At 43.1% G+C, this 23581-nt stretch overlaps 2 protein-coding genes across 3 annotated transcripts; one reads left to right on the top strand and one right to left on the bottom strand.

Moving 5' to 3' along the window:
* The first annotated feature begins 10 nt into the window (after window positions 1–10).
* On the top strand, window positions 11–22989 carry LRRIQ4 (leucine rich repeats and IQ motif containing 4). Of its 2 annotated transcripts, none has more exons than XM_043594938.1 (6): window positions 11–347; window positions 8612–9659; window positions 13581–13754; window positions 15480–15618; window positions 16641–16837; window positions 22703–22989. In XM_043594938.1, the coding sequence occupies exons 2-6, from the start codon at window positions 8640–8642 to the stop codon at window positions 22850–22852; spliced, it is 1680 nt and encodes a 559-aa protein (XP_043450873.1). In that variant the 5' UTR covers window positions 11–347; window positions 8612–8639; the 3' UTR covers window positions 22853–22989. The 2 variants fall into 2 exon arrangements, with proteins under 2 accessions (XP_043450873.1, XP_043450874.1); XM_043594939.1 differs by lacking the exon at window positions 11–347 and adding an exon at window positions 359–457.
* Window positions 18035–19073, bottom strand: LOC122491749 (60S ribosomal protein L5-like). Its single transcript, XM_043594942.1, has one exon. It carries the CDS (start codon window positions 19024–19026, stop codon window positions 18133–18135), a length of 894 nt encoding a protein of 297 aa, XP_043450877.1. The 5' UTR covers window positions 19027–19073; the 3' UTR covers window positions 18035–18132.
* Window positions 22990–23581: the final 592 nt, after the last annotated feature.

Here is a 23581-nt window from a genome sequence, read left to right as displayed (position 1 = left end):
GAACGCCACCTCCAGCCCGCTGCACATTCATTACCCACTTGGGCCCTTGAGGCCTGTCTGGGCAGGCGGTGACCGCCAATGCTATGGAAGCTCGTCGGTCACCCCCGCCTGGCTTCGGGTCACCTTGACCTGGGTTAAAAACACAGACGGAGAGTGCCCCGGATCCTTTGCAGGGAGAAGTTCTTGAGGTTTAGCGGGCACGGCTGATAGGCTGGGGGCCAGGGCTACAATGACGATTGTGACACAGTCCCCTCCCCAAAGCGTGCACATACCTGCGGGGGGCCAAGTACAGAGGAACGTGGTAGCACCAGGACAGATAAGGTCCGGAGCTAAGGAAGCTGAAAGGGGTATGTAGATCAGTCTTGTGTTGGGGCGGGGGTATCAGGGAGGGCTTTTTGTCGGAGGTGACTCTCTGACCGGCCCCAGCGAATCCGTCCCAGGTGCTGGAGACCCACAGGTACTTGGGGCTGCCTAGATGAGTATGGGGGGGGGGGGGGGCGGGGAAGGCGGGCAGGGCCAGATCCACACGGAGCCCTGCGCATCCTCTGAGAAGCACAGCTGATAGGGGGCAAGGTGCTGGGAGCCCTCAGATAGGAAACAGCTGGTGGAAGTGGATTTGACAGGATCTAGGGGAGACTCTGAAGCAGCCTCAGTAGCCCAACAGAGATAGGGCCTCAGCCGAGGCTGGACTCAGTGAAAGGAGGAGATGGGGACAAAACCCAGCAGGAGGTACAGGGTAGCATGCTCAGGATTTGGTACTTGGATGGGGGAGAGAGAAAAAGAGGAAGGAGGAAAGGAAAGGTCTGTTTGGGGTTAACCATAGACTGCAGAGGAAGCAGCTGAAGGGCGCTGGAGAGAGCTCTGGAACCAACCAGAGACTCCGTGCCTGGAGGATAGAAGGAAGACCCTCAAGGTGAAACCAGGACATTTATGAACACTGTTCAAAGGTGAAAAATAAAGTGCCCAAGACCTCTCTCCCGGAAGCTACCCCACTAGGCAATTCCAGAAGGGCACTCCACTGTTAGCAAATTGTGCTAGGAGGCAGGGGCCTCTGTGTAGCCCACAGACTGTGGCCATCACTTGAATCACTTCAGGTTAAACATGATAGAAAATGCTGTTTCCATTTACCCTCCCCCGTTCTACCAATAGAGGTAGCTTGAAATACTAAAGCATGAATGTGGGCACAATTCAGCATCTGCAGTCCCTACCCCTCTCAAAGTACTTGAAGTCAAGTAGAGGAAAGTAAGGAGTTAAGGATTAATTGCTGCTCTAGGGGAAGGGAGGGATATACTTTTAAAGGAGGAAGAAGTGCCAATCAGACTTTTGTTCTAGAGAGTGACTAATAAACAAGGTCAGAACAAACAGAAAAGAGCTGCTTTTCACCAAACAGCACTTAAAGCACTGTTCTCCGTATGAACCTTAGCAAAACAAAGTATTTGCACAGAACTACAGACTGTGTGTCGAAATGCATATCAAATAGGATGGCCAAAAAAATACCGACCACATGTACAACTCATTTCCGTCAGTACATTTTTCATTAACCCAATGATTTCCAGATGGAGGAGGGATGTAATTTTAAAGACCTGCCCCTTGAGAATTAAGTGGCTGAGGGGCAGGGAGGTAGGGGAAACAGATGTTGCTGAGCTGGCTTCAAGGAAACTTAAGTGGATTCACTGGGTGCTTATGTGTCAGGAGGTCTAACTTGAGTCTCGGCTTTCTAGAAGTCAGAACCAAAGAAAATATATGAAAGTACGTAGTCCCCTTTTTTTTTTTTTTAATTTTTCTTAATGATTGTTTTTTGAGAGAGACAGAGTACAAGTGGGGGAGAGGCAGAGGAGAGGGAGACACAGAATCCAAAGCAGGCTCCAGGCTCTGAGCTGTCAGCACAGAGTCCGACGCAGGGCTTGAACCCATGAACTGCGAGATCATGCCCTGAACCAAACTTGGACACTTAACTGACTAAGCCACCCAGGTGCCCCTGTAAATGGCAGCATTTACTTTCCTCTGGCACCTTACAGTAGGAAGGTTTAGTAGGTGTATCTTTATATAAGTAACTTAACAGACATGTCTTTGACTATAGTTTTATAGAAATATTTTTCAAATGATTGTTTAACTGTTTAAAAAGCCAACAGCATGGTGTTTAATTATGATCTAAGGAAGTCCTATCTTGAGGAAACAGATAATAGGGTCTAGGGAAGTTGTTTCCTGCTAACAGGGAGAGAGAACTCAAAGGATCTGGGAGAATTAATGTTTCACACACCCATTAGCTCTTTCCCCCCCAACTACCAGAAGATTGAACTGAGCTGCTAGCAGGTGTCAGAATAGAGCAAATTCCTGGTTGAATTTTCTGACGAGTATCTGAAGTGCCGACTCCTGGTATTGATCGTGCATACATGTTGTTTAGGTACTGAATATGCAGGTGGAAAAATGAGTGTTATTAAAAAATTGAGTTGGGGGGCGCCTGGGTGGCTCAGTCGGTTGGGCGTCCGACTTCGGCTCAGGTCACGATCTCGCGGTCCGTGAGTTCGAGCCCCGCGTCGGGCTCTGGGCTGATGGCTCGGAGCCTGGAGCCTGCTTCCGGTTCTGTGTCTCCCTCTCTCTCTCTGCCCCTCCCCCGTTCATGCTCTGTCTCTCTCTGTCTCAAAAATAAGTAAACATTAAAAAAAAAAAAAATTGAGTTGGCCCATGGATAAAAGAAGAGTAGAGGGAGTTGGTGGAAAAGTTTACATTCCTATTATCTGATGAGACGAGAAAGTAGATCACTGATTAGTAGTAAATAGTGCCTCAAACCTTCTTGCTCATTGTGCAAGACAATAGGGAAAAAAAACCACAGTCTACAAATAAAAAAAATGCATTGTCTATGAATTACGAGATCTATAGTTTGGTGATATGCGTGGAAGAAGGAAAAGTAGAAACATTTTTGAAAATGGATAAAATGCCGTTTTGAGTCTATTTAAAGACAACAAGTCCTAAGAAGCTATTTCAGATCGATCGTTTGGTGACGATGGCGATACGGGCACACTGGTGTGGCACAAGCTAACAATTCCGGCAAACAGATGTTTCTCTAAGGCCTCTTTTACCTTTAAGTCACTGATCTGAGGTTTTCAAAAGGAAAGGGTTACTGGCCCTGGGCTTGGTAGAGCTCTTCACCTACAAGCCTTTCAGAGCTCATCACCAGATTAAAGACTTCTCTATTTCTCTTAAGAAAACATATCGTACGTCTCAGTATCCCAGGACTAAGTATGAAATTTCTACTTAGAGAACACTTCTAACACCAACTGTGTGGGTTTTCCCAAGAAGCAAGTCTCCAGTTCTCTGCGGACGCCAAGGAGGTGTCCAAAAATTTAGTTCTGCACTGTACCCAGAGTTAGCACAGACCCTACAGGGTGAAGGTTCAGTCCCACAAGACTGCTTCCCACTGCAGATGCCAGCCACAAATCCTAGGTTGTCGCCAGTTCCAGCGGACTACCAGTCGGGGTTCCCTCAAGTTCAATAATTTGCTTTAGTCGTTTACAGAACTCAAGGAAACACTTTACTTACTATTACCGCTGTATTCTAAAAACTACCATTCAGGCACCACCAAACGGAAGAGATGCATGTGGGGAAGAGAGGGTATCAAGACAGGGCGCAGAGTTTCCATGCCTTCTCTGGGAATATTAGCCTTCCAGCACCAACCCAAAAGCTCTCCCATAACCTCTCGGTTTAGGGTTTTTATAGAGGCTCCAGTACATAGGGAGGATTGATTACATCGCCGGCAATTGGTGATTAAACCAACATCCGGCCCCTCTCCCCTCCCCTGAGGTCAAGGGCTGGGGTTGAAAGCTCCGCCCCTCTAATCACGTGAGTGGTTCCTCTGGCAACCAGCTGCCATTAGGGAGCTATCAGGGTGCAAATAAGGGTGAGGGCAGTAAGCGGTATGGACTCAGGTGTGGTTGATGGGCTTATTATGAATAACAAAAGATGCTCCTTCCCAACCACTCAGAAAACACCAAAGTTTTAGAAGCTCTTGTATCAGGAACTAGGGAACGAATACCAAATATATATTCTATCACAATATCACACCCAGAATCTTCCTTTATTATTGTCTGAGCAGATTAGATTCTCCCTTGCCTCTGCTGAAAATCTAAAGTTGCTTGCTTATAATAGTTTTCCACTCAAGTCTGAATTTTATATGAGTCTTCATCTCCGTATTACTTGAGACTTAAAAATTTTTCATGGAATTTTATGGTTTCCCAGAAATTATCAAAGCAAAGGATTACCATTACCATTACCATTACATGATTCTCCAGTCCTAGCTGTATTGAGGCTTTTTGCTTGTCTGTATTAAAGGGAGAAGATCTCCCAGGTGTTTTAAGTAAAATCTTGAAACTAATTTAACTGGAAATGGTTATTTATGCTATCAGATTCACATTACACATCCAGTTGGTGTGTAATCAGACTTGAAAACCAAAGTGTCAACACTTGATGTAAATTTCAGAGGGCTGATCATTTTTTCCTAAATGGTTTTCTCAAGCATTAAAGTTAAGCAAAAAAGAGCTAACTATTAAACTATCCAAAACCTGGCTCCCTGAAATTACACAACGGTTACGACGCTTAGAAATTCCACAGTAATATGGATTTGTAACAAGTTATTTGACCACGTTGAGGTAGCAATCCCAATGAAAAAAAAAAAATAGCCAGATAAGGAATCAATCTTCTTCATTCTTATTTACTGTGGCTGAATTACTGGCCAAGCTGTTGCAAATCCTGACTTTACAACCTCCTTTTATTAAGTCTGCTAATGGATATACAATATATATAGCTTTCAGAGGCCATCAAATTGGTTCCAGACACATGTGGGCTGTAAGATTCTGGTGAGATAACATACGTACACACACATTCAGACATTCTAGGCAGGTCTCATCATGGAGGAAGATGAATATTAGAAAAAATAAGTTCTTTTATGCACCTGGATGCCCAGACACACTTGTGTTAACCCTAATCAGATGGCTAGTCCACAAGAATCTTCCCCAGATGACTCTGCCTGAAGGGCTGCAAAAGAAAATCAAGCCTGAATGCTTACACCCAAGACTGATTTTAATAAAAACCAGACTTCTTGTAAACAAATAATGTAAATATCCTTAGTGAGGATATCCAGCCCCCACTTCCTACTATGTTCTGAGATAAGCCCTTTTAGTTACTTAGTATCTGTATCTGTAAAACAGAGATCTTAATGGTGCCTGCTTCTCAGGGTTCTAGTGAGGATTAAACGCATTGAGTAAAGCTTAGCCCACGTAGAGTCCTGGGTGCTATTTTCATTTCTAGTATCACCTTAGTCTGTATACTATGGATTGTCTAGAGGCCTTCAGTATTGTCAGTAGTTTAGGACACTGGAAATTTTATCCTGCAGGACTGAACAGTATTAATCTACCTAATGATCAAATGACAAATGCTGGCATTTGTCATTCCAGGCATAATTCTCATTCTAGGCATAATTCATTCTAGGCATAATTCTAGGCATTCTAGCCATAATTCAACCAGTGATAAGTCTTTTCTTTTCTTTAACAGAGAACAACACTGTCCCAGAGCTCTTTTGGAGGCTAGGCATATAGTAATGGGGATCTAAACCACACACTGTTGTGTTGCAAGGTGCAGTAATATTAAGTGTGGGGCTCGAAGCACATCCCCTCTATCTAGGGACTGGACCTCTGTGTGGATGAGAGGCTCCATACTCCAGCAGGAAAGTCCCCATCCTAGAATGCAAGTCAGAGATGCTACAATCAACCTAGCTACCATCACATCATTGTCTTCTCTGCCCTTTATCTTAGGCTTTGTGTGTGTGTGTGTGTGTGTGTGTGTGTATGTGTGTGTACTAAGGACCAACAACTTAGTCTTTGGTAACACAATATTAACATCTTAGATTTACAAAATTTATAAATCCAGTAGTGCAAGTCTGCCAATTTTGTGATTATTCAAGATTGCCTTTTGCAATTCTAGGTTCTTTGCATTTTCATATAAATTTTAGAATCAGCTTGCTAACTTCTACCAAAAAGAAAAAAAAAAGCCTATTGAGATTTTGATTGAGGTTGCACTGAAACTATAGATCAATTTGAGTAACACTGACATCTTAACATTGAGTGTTCTAATCCACAGACATGATTTATTTCTCCATTTCTCCATTCTTTCTGGGTTGCAGCTGCAGTTCATTTCAATTCCCAGCAATTTCAAATGTCCCGCTTAGGGATTTAAGCCCCTTCCTCCAGCCAGGCTTAGGGATCTAAAAGCATGAGAGGACAGGACCTCTCTCTGCTTTTCCAGATCGCCTGCAACTTTTCCTAGGCCACTGAGTCGGCCCCAGTCTACTGGGGAGAGGTGGCTCTGCATTTGAGGCTCCTCCGTGCTAACCCACCATGCTGCTCATACAGGGCTCTTAAAAGTTTGACTGGTTTCTCCTGGTTTCAGAAGTTCCTTTGCCTGTGCATATGGAAGGCTGGCTTCTCTGCCTGCCTGGTCCCCAAAGTTGAAAATGCCACCGGGCATGAAAGTGCCCACTGGTCTCTGCTAACTTAGGGAAGGGATAGTCCTTCTCTAGAATTAATTCGTTGGGCCTCCTTTGCATCCACAACTCTCTGGTGGCTTCAAGAAAAAAACATAATATTTTTAAAATATTATTTTTTCCAAGTGTTTTCTCAGTGTTCGTGGTAAGAGCAATCTTTTGCAACCTTCCACATCTACCTGCAAAGAGAATCAAGATAGGGATTTTTAAAAACTGAATTTATTTTTTTTTATATATGAAATTTATTGACAAATTGGTTTCCATACAACACCCAGTGCTCATCCCAAAAGGTGCCCTCCTCAATACCCATCACCCACCCTCCTCTCCCTCCCACCCCCCATCAACCCTCAGTTTGTTCTCAGTTTTTTTTTTAATTTTTTTTTCAACGTTTATTTATTTTGGGGACAGAGAGAGACAGAGCATGAACGGGGGAGGGGCAGAGAGAGAGGGAGACACAGCATCGGAAACAGGCTCCAGGCTCTGAGCCATCAGCCCAGAGCCTGACGTGGGGCTCGAACTCCCCGACCGTGAGATCGTGACCTGGCTGAAGTCGGACGCTTAACCGACTGCGCCACCCAGGCGCCCCTGTTCTCAGTTTTTAACAGTCTCTTATGCTTTGGCTCTCTCCCACTCTAACCTCTTTTTTTTTTTTTTTCTTCCCCTCCCCCATGGGTTCCTGTTAAGTTTCTCAGGATCCACATAAGAGTGAAACCATATGGTATCTGTCTTTCTCTGTATGGCTTATTTCACTTAGCATCACACTCTCCAGTTCCATCCACGTTGCTACAAAAGGCCATATTTCATTTTTTCTCATTGCCACGTAGTACTCCATTGTGTATATAAACCACAATTTCTTTATCCATTCATCAGTTGATGGACATTTAGGCTCTTTCCATAATTTGGCTATTGTTGAGAGTGCTGCTATGAACATTGGGGTACAAGTGCCCCTATGCATCAGTATTCCTGTATCCCTTGGATAAATTCCTAGCAGTGCTATTGCTGGGTCATAGGGTAGGTCTATTTTTAATTTTCTGAGGAACCTCCACACTGCTTTCCAGAGCGGCTGCACCAATTTGCATTCCCACCAACAGTGCAAGAGGGTTCCCGTTTCTCCACATCCTCTCCAGCATCTATAGTCTCCTGAGTTGTTCATTTTGGCCACTCTGACTGGCGTGAGGTGATACCTGAGTGTGGTTTTGATTTGTATTTCCCTGATAAGGAGCGACGCTGAACATCTTTTCATGTGCCTGTTGGCCATCCGGATGTCTTCTTTAGAGAAGTGTCTATTCATGTTTTCTGCCCATTTCTTCACTGGGTTATTTGTTTTTCGGGTGTGGAGTTTGGTGAGCTCTTTATAGATTTTGGACACTAGCCCTTTGTCCGATATGTCATTTGCAAATATCTTTTCCCATTCCGTTGGTTGCCTTTTAGTTTTGTTGGTTGTTTCCTTTGCTGTGCAGAAGCTTTTTATCTTCATAAGGTCCCAGTAATTCACTTTTGCTTTTAATTTGCTTGCCTTTGGGGATGTGTCGAATAAGAGATTGCTACGGCTGAGGTCAGAGAGGTCTTTTCCTGCTTTCTCCTCTAAGGTTTTGATGGTTTCCTGTCTCACATTTAGGTCCTTTATCCATTTTGAGTTTATTTTTGTGAATGGTGTGAGAAAGTGGTCTAGTTTCAACCTTCTGCATGTTGCTGTCCAGTTCTCCCAGCACCATTTGTTAAAGAGGCTGTCTTTTTTCCATTGGATGTTCTTTCCTGCTTTGTCAAAGATGAGTTGGCCATACGTTTGTGGGTCTAGTTCTGGGGTTTCTATTCTATTCCATTGGTCTGTGTGTCTGTTTTTGTGCCATAAAAACTGAATTTAGACAATCTTTTTTTTTTTTCTTCATGTAAGTCAACCTGTTAGGAGGAGTCTATACTTGAACTCTTCTCCCAACATGAAACACGAAAACCTACATTTCATGCTATGTTAGAACATCAGGCCCTAGATTCAAGCAACTCAAATTTTCTCTCTCTCAGGGACAGAAAGAATCCTGGTGAGTAAATGGATTTTTTTTTCTTTTCACACTATTTCAGATTTTGGATATTTGCATTTTCCATCAACATGTCAAGTGACATGATAAAACCAGGACATTCCGTTAAAATTCATCAGAAAGTTGATCCACAACGGGCCACTGCTAAAACCTTTTTCATTGATGCTTCTAATCAGAGCTTGACTACCATTCCACCAGAGATCTTCGACCTCAAAGAATTAGAAGAAGTGCATCTGGAAAACAACCAGATTGAAGAAATCCCCCGGGATATTCAGCATTTAAAGAACGTCCGGATCCTCTACCTGAACAAGAACAAGCTGAGAAAGCTGTGCCCAGAGCTGGGCACGCTGAGCAGCCTGGAGGGCCTGGACCTGAGCGACAACCCGCTTCTGTCCTCGTCCCTTCCTGTCCTCAGAGGCCTGCGGGGGCTGCGGGAGCTCCGCCTGTACCACACTGACCTGGCTGAGATCCCCGTGGACCTCTGCAAACTCCTCCACCACCTCGAGCTGCTTGGGCTGGACGGAAACCACCTGAAATCTCTGCCCAAGGAAGTAGTGAACCACACCAAACTGAGGGAGATCTACCTGAAGCAAAACCAGTTTGAAGTCTTTCCTCCCGAGCTCTGTGCTCTCTCCAACCTGGAGATCGTTGACCTGGATGACAACAAACTAACTGCCATCCCACCGGAGATTGGGAACCTGACCAGGCTGCAGAAGTTCTACGTGGCTCGCAACAACCTGCTCCTCCTACCCGAGTCGCTGTGCCAGTGCAGCAAACTGTCCGTGCTGGATCTGTCCCACAACCGCCTCCACTCGCTCCCGCACTCCCTGGCTGAGCTGTCCGGGATGACGGAGATTGGGCTGAGCGGGAACCACCTGGAGAAGGTGCCACGCCTCATCTGCAAGTGGACCTCGCTGCACCTGCTCTACCTCCGCGACACCGGCCTGCGGGCGCTGCGGCGCTCCTTCCAGCGGCTCGTCAACCTGCGCTTCCTGGATCTCAGCCAGAACCATCTGGAACGCTTTCCGCTGCAGATCTGTGCGCTCAGGAACCTAGAGATCCTGGCGCTGGATGATAATAAAATATGCCAGGTACCGATTCCCTTCCCGGCTGTCACTGTGCCCTCACAGGGGCTTTTCCCGCCCTGAGTTGGTGTTGATGTCCTCATTTGGACGTGGGCGATCTTCTCCTCGGCGATACGTGGGGGAAATGAGACACTGGGAGCTTAACTAACCCGTCAAGGCCACACACCTGTACGTGGCAGAACCGAGCTCCAACCCAGAGCTGCGGGGCCCCAGAGTCTACGTTCTTAACCAAGACCCCCTCTGAACAGGGTTTCCTCACACAGATTTCTTTCTGACACCTACAGCCTTAGGCCTCCAGTCATGGTGAACTGCAAAATCAGATTTGTCCCAAAAGAAACTCCCGTGTGTGCAGGGTGACGGGTTCAAAAATGTTCATAGCACAGTGTTGACAGCCCACGACAGTCATGGGAGACCGTGTCAATAGAGCAATGAGCAAACAGATTGTGCTAGATTTATAAAATTAAAAAACTAAAGGTTTAAGTGAACTGGAGGAGTATGTGCCAGTGTGGACAGATCTTAAAATTGTGATGTTTATTAAAAAGGAAAGCACCAAGCTGCAGAACCTTACACCATTTAAAAATTTTTAAAAATCTTTTTTAATGTTTTTATTTATTTTTTGAGAGACAGAGCACCAGTGGGGGAGGGGCAGAGAGAGAGGGAGACACAGAATCCGAAGCAGGCTCCAGGCTCTGAGCTGTCAGCACAGAGCCCCGATGCAGGGCTCCTTGAATCCATGAACTGAGAGATCATGACCTGAGCTGAAGTTGGGCACTTAACTGACTGAGAGCCATCCAGGTGCCCCTCACCATTTATAAATTTTTAATCACACAAAACTACATACATATACACACATAATACATACTTTGGATATTTACAAATGTAACAAAAGTATAAAAATATGAACTAGAGGGGCCCCTGGGTGGCTCAGTTGGACTTTGGACTCAGATCATGATCTCCCAGTTGAATGAGTTCGAGCCCCCCATGGGGCTCTCTGTTAGTGCAGAGCCCAGTTCAGGCCCTCTGTCCCTCCCCCTCTTCAAAATGAATAAACATTTATTTAGAAAAATCATGAACTAGAAAAAAACTGGCTAAATTTTTAGTAGTGGCTGCCTCTGGGAAGAGAAAGGAAGTCAAGGAAATGAGGGATGGATCCCAGGGGAGCTCAATTTTAATTGCAGTGTTTGATTTTATTAAAAAAATCTTTTTATTTGACTGTAGTTGACACACATTCATTTTGTTTATTAACAAAAGATTTGGGTGGTGAGGACACATCCATTTGTTTTAATATTTGAAAATTTAAAAGAACAGTTCTGTTAAAAGCAAAAGACAACCATAGAGGGAGAAATCAGGCCATCTGGAAATCAACAACTGTGATCAAATAATAGGTCTGTTTTTCCCGGCCATGGACACCAAGCTGCTGTGTTCACCATACCTTAGACAAGTCCTAGGCCTTAAAGGTTTGTTGGGGGTGTTTTTGTTTTTGTTTAATCTCTTATTTGATTTTTAATTTAGAACTTTGGAGGGGCGGGGGAGATTGGTTGTTCTTTTTCTAATTCCTATAGAGTTTCAAAACTGCCTTTTAGGAAGTGACCATTTTGATGGTAATTTAGGATTTAGGAAGAGAATCTTGGACTTAATCTCTACTTAGGCAGCAACCCATTTTGGAGGATTTTTGAAGTTTATCATAGGCCCTCTGCCCATCCCCATTCCACCACTGAGGTAAGAAATTCCTTTTACAGTAGACAAAGTCTGCCATTCCACACTGGGAGTGAGAGGCTCAAAATATAAAGCGCCTTTGGGAAAAATAACACATCGACTTAATTCCTTATTGAGTCATGAATGATACCTAATCGTTTCCTGTGAAACACTTGAAGATATCAGAATAGAGGAAGGAATCACATACAGATGGCTCCTTAAAGATAAGCCTCATCCGGTACCAAGTTTTACCACAAATCAGGCTGCACTGAAATGTGGTCGTGTTCAATATTATTATACTGAATGTGGAAATCTCTGTGTCCATTGCCTGCTATTCTCTAGTTCCTATGATGGTATTTCTGGGTTTTGTTTGTTTTTCTCATTTCCTGTTATGCTAATCCCTCCAGTAACCTCCCAGTCTGTATAATGACACGTGACCTTTATGCCAGCTCCTTACCTCTCCCACCCCAAAGACTTTCCTGGTGGGTTTCTGGCTCCCGGAGCCTGGCCAGTAGCCTTCTCTTGCCTAGGTGAATGCAAAAGTAGCTTTCAGTGTGTGTCTAGATGGGTCTTATTTGTATGGTACATTTCTGTTAAGGGAGAAGTCAACCTTACAGTGAGTATAGCTCAGTGAGAGCATCAGTAATAACTGTCCTCATTTGACACTCTGTAGGTTTTCTGTGCATCTAGATTTACTTCCACTGTGCTTTAATGTGACTGTTATGGGATTAATTATTGGATCTTGAATATCCTGAAAAAAAAAGTCTTTAAACATTCAATGTGCTTTGAAAAAGAAAAGCTAAACCTATGAGCTAGCTGAACCGCGATGTGAAATTACTAGGTTCTAATGAAGGGGTTAGATTGAAAACCATTTTCCCATTAGTTTGGACGCTTTGTGTCAAAGGGATCTAAGTGCCTGGTAAAGAATTTTGAAATAGCTAAGAAGGAAAGCTCAAACAGCAGCTTCTCTGGAGATTGACTTTAAAAAATAAGTAAAGGGATAAATAAAACTATAAACACTTTATAGCATGTTTAGGAAAATGGGTGCTCCCCCTACCCAATAAAGAAAAAATCTGAAAGATTGCGGGTGAGACTTACTGCTATGTTATCCCTCTAGGGGGCTTTCTTTTGACCTATTCCCCAATGTATCTATCCCACCCATCCATCGAGGGGTCAGACTGAGCTGGACTGTAACCATTCTCATGAAGAAGAGGTGCTGGATTGAGGAACGGGTGGAGGAGAGGCCAGGGCTAAGACTGGGAACTGTGGGGAACGATTTCCCCATTAGGAGTAAAGCCAGATGATGGAAGGTGATTCAAAGTGAGTTAAGAAGCTCTTGAGCTATATAGCTGGGCTCTTTTTTCTCCAAGAAAACAGGTGTCTCTGTAACATAATCAATAGGGAGACCATCCCGTGTTTTAAGAATGAGATTTTTCCATGTGGTTCCAGAGTGCCAGAAAGAGACCAGAAGGTGGACATACGAGACTTTGACTTGACACGAGAAGGAAATCTGGCGATTAGAGGTCTCCATCCAAGTAATGAGATTTTCGTTCCAGGAAGTGGTGTTTAAATGTGTGCTGGATGGCTAGCTGTGGAATATATTCAACCATCCTATTAAGGGATTAGAATAGACGACCCTTCCAAGGCCTTCCCGCCCAGACAGTTGGGAGTCTCTGAAATGCCTACCTAATACCTGTAAAGGGCCTGTAAAACCTTGGGATTCACTGGAAGGCAGAATATGACCAGATAAAATCATAATAGTCTTCTTCCTTGTTTACTTCCAACTGAGATTTCAACTGAAGTTTCTAAATTGCTGAGCCTTTAGGGTGAGAGGTCATGTGTCTAAATTGATCAGTTCCAATAACTGAAATTGTTGATATTATAGTTGCAATATTACACCAATAACTTTAGTACTTTTTCAGTAATATCAAGCATTTGCTACGCTACCATTCAAAAATCTGCAATAAAGTAGGTTTAAAATTGCTTCAGTTTAAAGCAGTGCATAAAATTGAAGAGCAGAGAGGCTCATCAGAAAAAGGAGGACTCCAGACTTTAGATCTACAGGTATAAATACTCTATATGCAAAGGTGTGTGCAAACTTTTCATCAGTAGGAATTGCTAAATCGCTGTACTTGATGTTTATCAATTTGCCTCAAAACTAAAAGCCCAATTTATTTTCTTACTGTTACAAATAATTTTGACCTGAAACTTATATTTTTGGAATACTTCTAGCTACCTCCAGACTTTGTATCCCTTTCAAAACTGAAGATGCTTGGATTAACAGGGAATCAGTTGGCTTCATTTCCAGAAGAAATCCTTTCTTTAGAGTCTTTAGAGAAATTATACATTGGGCAAGACCAGGGAGCCAAGCTCACCCATATTCCAGAAGACATTAGTAAACTACAGGTAAGCCTCCCCAAATGATTAGGCAAAGAAGTACATGCCCACTGATTCCTTAAGTTGGCTGATACTGAGAACACCCAATGGTGTCCCCATAGGCTGCATGTGGAATCATCCATACTAGATTTCCAACCCCCTAACAAGCAGCCATTATTCCACTCTGAGGCTTCCACTGTTTTTCTGAGCCCCTGGATCCATATTCAAAGAACATTTTGTTGTGATTGCTGTTGGCTATGCTGTGCCATACTCCTTTTCACTGTACGGTTTGGCATGTTTCATTTGCAGAAATTGAGCCCCACTGCTTTCCATTTAATTTCTAGCTTTTGTAGGAGGCCCCTGAAAATTGTACTATTTTGAAGTTCACATGGGTGGGAGCCCGCATTTTGGATGCATCAGTGTGACCTCCCTTCCTGCATGATGGCAAACAAACCAGAGTAATTTAATGTTGCCCCAGTTTCCTGTGGAAATGGGTCCGCAGCCCTGTGCTAAATCCTAACAAAGCAACAAGATAACTTCATTCAAAGGAGCCCTACCACTGTGTCTTAATCCATTGCATACTTTAAAGAAGTGATTTTTTTTTTCCATGTCGGTGGTACTGCGCTCTTACTAATGATAAAGTAGGTGAGGGCCACGACAGACCCCCGCCCCTGGTTGTGGAACTGAGCAACAGCATGTATATATAGCACAGGTGCTTCTCAACCTGTGGCACAGAGGTCCTCTTCCTGATTCTCCATTGCTTTGCCCTGTGTTCAGAACTCTCCTCATCATCTTGCTCCTTGACATGCCATGCCATGCTCTCTGAAATCTTAGGGTGACGTGCAAACATTATATTTTTGCCCAGTGAATTTGCAAATAGTTAACTCATTATCTACACATTTTGGCTTCTCCTGCTTGGGCAGTGTTGGATTGATACCTGAGGCAATTTCAGTTCTGTAACACTACTGTAGATTTCAATTAGCTTTTGAAAGCAAGCAAATGATATATATACTTATATTATCAAATTATTTTTCCATAAAGTTCTTGTGAAACAAACGCTAGATTCCCATGTTTTCTTTTCCCTGCATAGATGGGAACCATGTCCAATGGTTTTACCCAAAAATACTTTTATGTTTGGATGTTGGCTCTTTAAGTATGTTTCCCCCTTTATCCTAATGAATAGTGTCCCCACTGAAAGAGCATGGGAATTCACCAATGATTCTGGTTATTAGAATGTAAGGATCATTGTAAGGATCAATGTAAGGATCATTATGGTCTACTGACATGTTTTTCAGAATCTTTTTTTAAAAATTTTTTTTTTAATTTTTTTTTTCAACGTTTATTTATTTTTGGGACAGAGAGAGAGACAGAGCATGAGCGGGGGAGGGGCAGAGAGAGAGGGAGACACAGAATCGGAAACAGGCTCCAGGCTCCGAGCCATCAGCCCAGAGCCCGACGCGGGGCTCAAACTCACGGACCGCGAGATCGTGACCTGGCTGAAGTCGGACGCTTAACCGACTGCGCCACCCAGGCGCCCCTGAAATTTTTTTTAATGTTTATTTCTGAGAGATAGAGACAAGTGTGAGCAAGAGAGGGGCAGAAAGAGGGAGACACAGAATCAGAAACAGGCTCCAGGCTCTGAGCTTTCAGCACAGAGCCTGACACAGAGCTCAAATCCATGAACCGTGAGATCATGACCTGAGCCGAAGTCAGATGTTTAACTGACTGAGCCACCTAGGCACCTCTGTTTTTCAGAATCTTAAAGAGCTGTATATAGAGAACAATCATCTGGAGTACCTGCCCACATCCTTGGGATCCATGCCTAACCTGGAAATTCTTAATTGCTGCCACAACCTGCTTAAGCAACTTCCAGATTCCATTTGCCAAGCACAAGGTGAGGAATCTTAGTAGATCCTCAGCGTAGTGGAGTATGAGGCCAGCATGTCCCATTTCCTTGATTTACCAAAGACCAATCTCAATGTTCAGAGAGCTGAGCCCTACCCTGTTACCTCCTCGCAGGCCTCACTAGTGAGACAAGGAAAGCCAGATGCCTGATGAGCACAGCTAAGAACCTCACAAAGACAGTTAGACTGTTTCTTGTAAATTGAATAGAGGAGTAAGTACCAGCTGCTAAGAAAATTAGCATTCACCCAGATGGTCATCATACAACCAACACTAATTTACTGAATACCTACTATATGCCAGAATTTGGAGTTGGGGTCCTGCAGCAGATTTGCACTAGGTCACTAAGTCACTTGAATGAAAGGAAAAGTGTTGACCCTGAGTGATGAAATCAGCAAGGCAGGACTTTTGGAGCTGTATGATTGGCATGAAAAGTCCTATATGATTCATATTTAAACACCCAAACATTTTACGCTAGGCTAAACCAGTCTTTATTTGTACATGCATCAGTTCATCCATCCATTTAACAACCTTTTGCTGAGCTTCTAGGGGGACCAAATTAAAAAAAAAAAATGTTTTTGGCCATAGTGTGCTGAATCTTCAGGTTTAGAGATAGTTTTCAAACTATCACTCTTTCTTTAATGAAAAGAGGGTGAAGAAATATGAGTGGAAGCTGTGGCCTACCCCCAAGACATTCAAAGGTTAGAGGTGAGGGTGGGCTTGTTCCTTAGTAATGCTTCTGACCATACATCTTTATCCTGTCCTTGGCCCCTGGAGGAATGAACCATTATCAATTTTTTTTAGTGTGTACTACTTTTCTGTCTCTCATGCACTGGCTCTCACAACCCTGAACTGTTATAAGGAAGAGAACTTGGTCTGCCTTATGAAATCTGTGTCTTTTGTGACACGACAGCACAGGAAACAAATATTTCAGAGCCAGTAGACTAAAGAGCGTACGTTTTAATTTTGCTTGTTCTTAAGATAAACCTATCATTTAAAAACAAACTGTTTCAGCTTTGAAAGAATTACTGCTTGAGGACAACTTGATCACCTGTCTTCCAGAGAATTTGGATAGCCTGATGAATCTAAAGGTTTTGACACTGATGAACAATCCTATGGAGGACCCCCCAGGAGAAGTGTGCGCCGAAGGCAATCAGGCTATATGGACGTACTTTAAGACAAAAAGAAACAGGAAAATAATGGCAACAAAGGTAACGTCAGCGAAAATTCTGGATAGCACATTCACAGTTGCTTTGTCCTCACCGAGAGTAGGGACTCTTACTTCCTTTATATCCTCAGAATTAAGCAAGAGAAACTTGGAATACCATCCTAGCATTTTTTTTTGCATTTTTGTCCTTCATGTCTTTGTCAGATAAGGAGGCGACACACAGCTGAGAGAAATCAAAACTTCAAATCCCCAAAACAGTCTAAAATTCTTGGACTATTCAAAGGACTGAAGAGCTTATATTAACAAATTCACTAAGCTAAGGCTGAAAAATCAGAAGTGAAAGTCCTGATGGGGCAGGGGTGTAGAGACCGGAGTTCTTCTCTGCCATTAACTAGGATCGAAGGGCGAAGAGCCTTTAAAACAGGGAGAGCAAAGAATCTTGTCCTCTCCTTGCCCACCTCGCCCATGGAGACATAGGATACCCCCAGACAGACTAGGACAGGCCAGGGTCCGCTTCAGTCAGTATTCAGTATTCTTTATTCAACTGGTCAAGCCCCCACTGCCCCACAACCTGATGACCACATTAGTCCTCCAATTAGTGCCCCTACACTAATTGTATAGCTGCACCCCCTACAGTATACCTTCCACTTGGCAGTCAGACCAATGCTGTTAAAATGTAGGTCAGATCTTATCACTGCTCTGCTGAAATCCATGATTTTCCTTTTTACCCAGAACAAGAGTCAGTCTTTGATCTCCTCTGTCAATGGCCCTTATCTGTATCAAACCTAATACCCTCTCTTCTGTGATAAATATTATGTGATACCTTCTTTCTTCTTCCGAAGTTAAACTCAGATAATATAACCTACCAAAACCATATAATTTTTAAAAAATGTTTATTTATTTACTTTGAGAGATACAGAGAGGGGGACATGGAGAATCCCAAGCAGCCTCTGTGCTGTCAGCACAGAGCCTGATGCAGGGCTCGAACTCACCAACTGTGAGATTGTGACCTGAGCCGAAACCAAGAGTCAGGTGCTTAGCCGACTGAGCCACCCAGGTGCCCCAACACAATTTTAATAAATGAAAATAATGCCCAAGCTGCAACATAAAGGAAAAAGGAAATTTATATTATTTATTTTAATATGTATATTCTCAGGAATAGCTACACTGGAAGAATGAAAATAATATTTTTTGGATACTTCCTAAAAGTATTGTGAAAAACCATGCATCCTCTTGCACATTTTATTTTATTTATTTATTTTTTTTTTTTTGCTTGGTGAATAAGTTTATTATTGTCTTTATCTGAAAAATCTTCATAGAAAATTGTGGTTTGGTTTATTAGCTCTCAGCAGCCCGCTCCTGAGCTCTAAGGAAGCTTGCCTTCTTCTGAGCTACCCGATCTTTCTTCTGGGCAAGAGACATTTTGGGACGGTTCCACCTCTTCTTTTTGACTTCTTTCTTAGGCTTCTTCTCATAGACTGGATTCTCTCGAATAGCAGCATGAGCTTTCTTATACATCTCCTCCATCATGTCTGGAGTAACGTTGTTCTTTATGTATTGAGAGAACTGTTTTTTGTAAGCATCTTCATCTTCTTCCATTAGGTAACGCATATAATCTGCAACATTTTGACCCATGATGTGCTTCCGATGTACTTCTGCATTGAATTCCTTGCTTTCTGAATCATAACCAGGGAATTGTTTGGTACTGTGAGGAATAGACAAGCCTCCATCCACAGCTCCCTTGAGGGCCCCAAAAACTTTATTTCCAGTAGTAGTTCTGGCAAGACCTGCATCCAAATAGCAGGTGAAGGCACCAGGTTGACCATCAATGCTTTCCACATTGTATTCGTCTCCAGTCACTTCTACTTGGCCTTCATAGATCTTATCCATGCCAAACCTATTGAGAAGCCTGCGGGCCAGCAGCAGGCCAGTACAATATGCTGCAGCATAATTTGTCAGGCCAACCTTCACACCATACTTTGGGAGTTCATGAGCATACGCTGCACAAACTATCATGTCTCCTTCTATACGGGCATAAGCAATCTGACAAATGATATTTCTGTTGGTTACGCGAACTATCATCCTGTATTTAGGTGTGTTGTACTTATTTTTATCCTGAATTACCAAGCGTTTCTGGGCATAGTAATCAGTTTTACCCTCTCGTCTTCTTCTAAATTTCACTTGGTATCTCTTGAAGTAAGCCTTATTCTTGACAACTTTAACAAACCCCATCCTGCGGAACAGAGACCGGCGTCCGCGGCTTGCCACAGACCAGCAGTCTCTTGCACATTTTAAAATTGATATTTAGGGGTGCCTGGATGGCTCAGTAGGTTAAGCATCCAACTTCGGCTCAGGTCATGATCTCATGGCCAGTGGGTTTAAGCCCTGCATCAGGCTCTGTGCTGTTTCAGAAGTCTATTTCAGATTCTGTGTCTCCCTCTCTCTCTGCCCCTCCCCTGCTTGCACTCTGTCTCTCTTCCTCTCTCAAAAATAAATAAACATTAACAAAAATATTAAAAAATAATAAAGTTGATATTTAATTTTTTTGCCACTAAGTTTAAATTATTGCAAAGGATTTACTTGCCAGTGAGTTTTGAATATTGACATCTTGAAATAGAGCTCTTAGATCAGTATCTTAAATGTATCCAGTAGATTCTAAATACCACTATGATTTTGTCAGTCACATCCGTTTACGAAATACTTGAGCAAACTTATTTTCTAGGCAAAAATTTTATATCCGTTTTCTTCTTGAACATGTATGTCTATTTCACTTTCCCCTAAGAATAGATCTTAATGTTTTATATATGTAATTCTAAGTCATTTATAGATCACCTTTCATACTTTCAAGCAACAAAAATATTTATACAAATTAAGTTTTAAAATTAAATTTTTTTCTGTGGCCATAGTGTTTCTACATCCTGGATTGAGTCATATTACAATTCTTAGTTGCGTAAAACTGAACAAAACAGCATAAAATCCATTGCAAATTTTGGTGGTTAATTATTTGACCTATAGGACTTGGGGGAAGAAATACATACACAGATGAGAGACTTTTCCACATCGTTTATATATTCCCACATAAACATTACTTATTGCTAGAATGTGATAGGATTGATGTCAGTTCTAGTCCCATTTTTCATTTTATAGATGAACCTTGTTTACATAGCTAAATTGAAAAGAATGGAAGAAGCTTTGTGTGTGTGTGTGTGTGTGCGCGCGCCCATATTGTTTTGTTTCAAATGGTAATGATTCACACATCTCTGAACTTCTTCCAGATTTCTATCCCAGAAACTCATAGCAGACTCTTAGCTGGCAAATCACCTGGCCTTCTTCCAATTTTCTTGAGGGCAAAGAGCTGGGAACCACTTGCTTTACAAAAGGATTGGTTACCTAGTCCCTAGAGCCAACATCAATACTGCTAGTCTTTTATTATTGAAATGTAATCGACATACAATTCTATATTAGTTTTGGGTCACATCACATATTGATTTGACGATTCTGTGTATCATGCAGTGTTCACCACAGTTAGTCACCACCAGTCCCCTAGTCCACTCATGCCCCCACTGTTCTCTGTATTTAAGAGTCTGTTTTATGGTGTTGTTTGTTCATTTGTTTTGTTTTTTTTCAATACTGCCGCTCTATATTGTCTCTTTTTTGTGGTGTCCCAGAGGTTTCTGGAGTCCAGCTCAACACACCCTAGTCAGATTCAGGTGGCAGTTGTGAAGGCAGAAGTGGGAATGGAGAAAACCAGCAGTTGTTTTCCTAGGAGAGACATTGTAGGAAGGGGTGCACGTGCAAGCTGAAGCTCTGGAGATGGATCGCCTCCAGATCATCCAAGCCTGCACACCCTGGAAAAGTCTCTGTGCACCGGGTACATGTTACACAACTGGAAGACTGCTAAGCCTGGAGATAACAGAAAACCCCGTGAATGTCTAGAATGCCTCTAGAGGGCGATACCGTTCTCTGGGAAAATCCCCACCTGAACGGATGTGCTGCTGCTGTCACTTCCCATCTCATCTGTCCCGTTTTCACATCACAGACAATCCTTGGTATTTTTCCCCTGCTCCTCCCTCTGCTCAGATATGGACAAGGCTCTCAGTTCAGTCCCTGCTCACATCTCCTCATACCTGCCTGTGATCCACCTTACATAAAACAGCATAGCCCACCCACTTCATTCATGCAGTTGTTCACTCATCAACAAATACTTATTTTTTGCTTTTTGCTATGTGCCAGGCGCTGTTCTAGGCACTGGAATTGCATCAGTGAGCAAAACAGATTTTTTTTTTCTGTCCTCTTATTGCCTAAAGTCTAGTGTGATGGAAATGAAAAGATGAAATATAAAACATAAAATTATATAGTCTTGTTAGAAAGTGATACCTGGCATGGGAAAAAAAGTTCAAGCTAAGGGGAACTGAGACTGCCAGAAGTTTTGTGTGTGTGTGTGTGTGTGTGTGCGCGCGCGCGCGTGTGCGTGCAGGGGAGGGGGGTTGGTTGTGCTGAGGGAGGTTCAATTTAAATAGGAAGGTCAGGGTAGGCCTCATTGGAAAAATGACTGGCTTAGTCAGCTCAAGCTCCCATAACAATATACCATAGACTGGGTGTCTTAAACAACAGAAATTTTCTCACAATTGCAGAGGCTGGAAGTCCGGGATTATGGTGCCGGCATGGTCCGTTTCTGTTGAGAGCTCTCGTTCTGCCTTGCACATGGCTGTCTTCTTGCTGTGTCCTCGCATGACAGAGAGAACGAGCTTTCTGGTGTCTCTTATAAGGGCACTAATCTTATCGTGAAGACCCCACCCTCATGACCTCATCTAAGCTTAATTACCTCCCAAGGGCCCATCTCCAAATACATTCACATTGGAGGTTAGGACATTTAACATAAGAGCAGGGAGTGAGGGGGCACGGTTGGGTCTATAGCCATGACAAGTGAGCAACTACTGGAAGAACTGGAGGGTAAGCCATCTGAATATTGGGAAGAGTGTTCCAGGCAGAGGAAGCAGTACACACAAAGGCTGTGAGCTGAGGTTGTGCCAGGAGTGTCTGACAGTGGGGAGCCCTGCACAGCTGGAGCACAGTGAGTGAGGTGAGGGAGTAGGTAAGAGGCAGTGAGGTCGAGAGGGAGGGGGCAGATTGGATAGGACCTTGTGAGCCACTGTAAGGACTTGAGCTTTTTTTCTGAAAGAAGTGGGGAGGCACTGGAAGGTTCAGAGGTGGGATCTTTCTGAGTAGGTGGGAGGGCACAGGATCTCAGAACCAGTGAGGGCTGGCTGTAGGTAGAAGCACAGCAATCCAGTAACAGAGGGAAGACAGGTATAAGCCCTCCTGATTTCCCCTTACTGTGCTCTGTTGTCTCCATGGCACTTATTACCATCTATCCTGTATCCTCTCCTTCCTGCAATGTGAGATCAGTGACATTAGCTTTTTCTTTAAGTTTTTATTTATTTATTGAGAGAGAGAAAGCCAGAGAGAGAGAGAGAGATAGAGAGAGAGAGAATGAGCAAGGGGAGAGGCAGAGAGAGGGGGAGAGAAAGAATTCCTGGCAGGCTCCACCCAGTGAGAAGCTTGATGCGGGGCTCCAACCCATGAACTGTGAGATCATGACCTGAGCTGAAGTCAGACGCTTAACCAACTGAGCCACTCAGGTGCCCCAGTGACATTCGCTTTTAACTGCTGTTTCCTAAATGTCTAGAACAGTGCCCGGGACATAAAAACACTGAATTTTTCTTTTCTTTCTTATTTTTTTACATTTGCCAAGATGATTGGCCAATTGAGAGAGAGAAAATAAGGTGGAGTTCTAATGACATTCCATTCTCTACGTCTTTAGAACTACATATCCAGAACAAAGAGATCGCCATCCCCAGTCCAGAGTGATACCAGCTGATGCTGTTTGGGTTTATCTTGTTTTCAGATTCAGGCATGGTGGCGCGGAATAATGGTCCGGAAAGGATTGGGGAGATTTGAAGAACTAAAAGTGCAAAAGAAAGGAAAGACTTCTCCAAAAGATAAGAAAGGGGGGAAAAATGCAAAAGGAAAAGCTGTGAAGAAAAATAAGAAATAATTCTATAATGAATTGAGGTAATGAACCCCGATGGATTACGAAGGCAAAACATCTAGGAATTAGATACCTAGCACACTAAAATTATTCATAGAATTATGGTTATGTGTAAAAATAAAGATTCTCAATTTATTGAAATATTTATGGATGAAATGATATGATGCCTGGGAACGGTGGCATAATATCAGGGAGAGGGAAGTGTGGGGGATCCAAATGAAACAAGATCGGCCTTAAGTCAGTAAGTATAGACACATGAGATAGGCAAATGGAGGTTCATTGTACTACCTTCTCTACAACTTTTTTTAAAGTTTATTTATTTAAGTAATCTCTACACTCAACATGGGGCTTGAACTCATGACCCCGAGATCAAGAGTTCTATGCTCTTCCTACTGAGCCAGCCAGGCACCCCTACAACTTTTAATTCTGAAATAGAGACTCATAGGAAGTTCTGAAGAAATGGACAGGGAGGTCCATGCCCCTTCACCCTCCCTCAGTGTTGACATCTCACATAACTCTAATAAGGAAACCAGAAAATTTATATTGGTGCCATCAACTGAGCTTATTCAGATTCTTTCTGTAGTATGTGTGCTTCTGTGTGAGTGTGTAGTTCAACATGGTTTTGTCATGTGGACTTGTGTGGCACAAGTCTCCTTTGTGCTATTCCTTTGTCACACCTATGACCTACCCCTCTTCTGATCCCTAGCCTTTTCTCCATCTCTGTAATTTTGTTAT

The sequence above is a fragment of the Prionailurus bengalensis genome, chromosome C2, assembly GCF_016509475.1.
Source record: "Prionailurus bengalensis isolate Pbe53 chromosome C2, Fcat_Pben_1.1_paternal_pri, whole genome shotgun sequence".
Taxonomy (NCBI): domain Eukaryota; kingdom Metazoa; phylum Chordata; class Mammalia; order Carnivora; family Felidae; genus Prionailurus; species Prionailurus bengalensis.
This window is presented reverse-complemented; position numbering and strand designations above follow the sequence as displayed.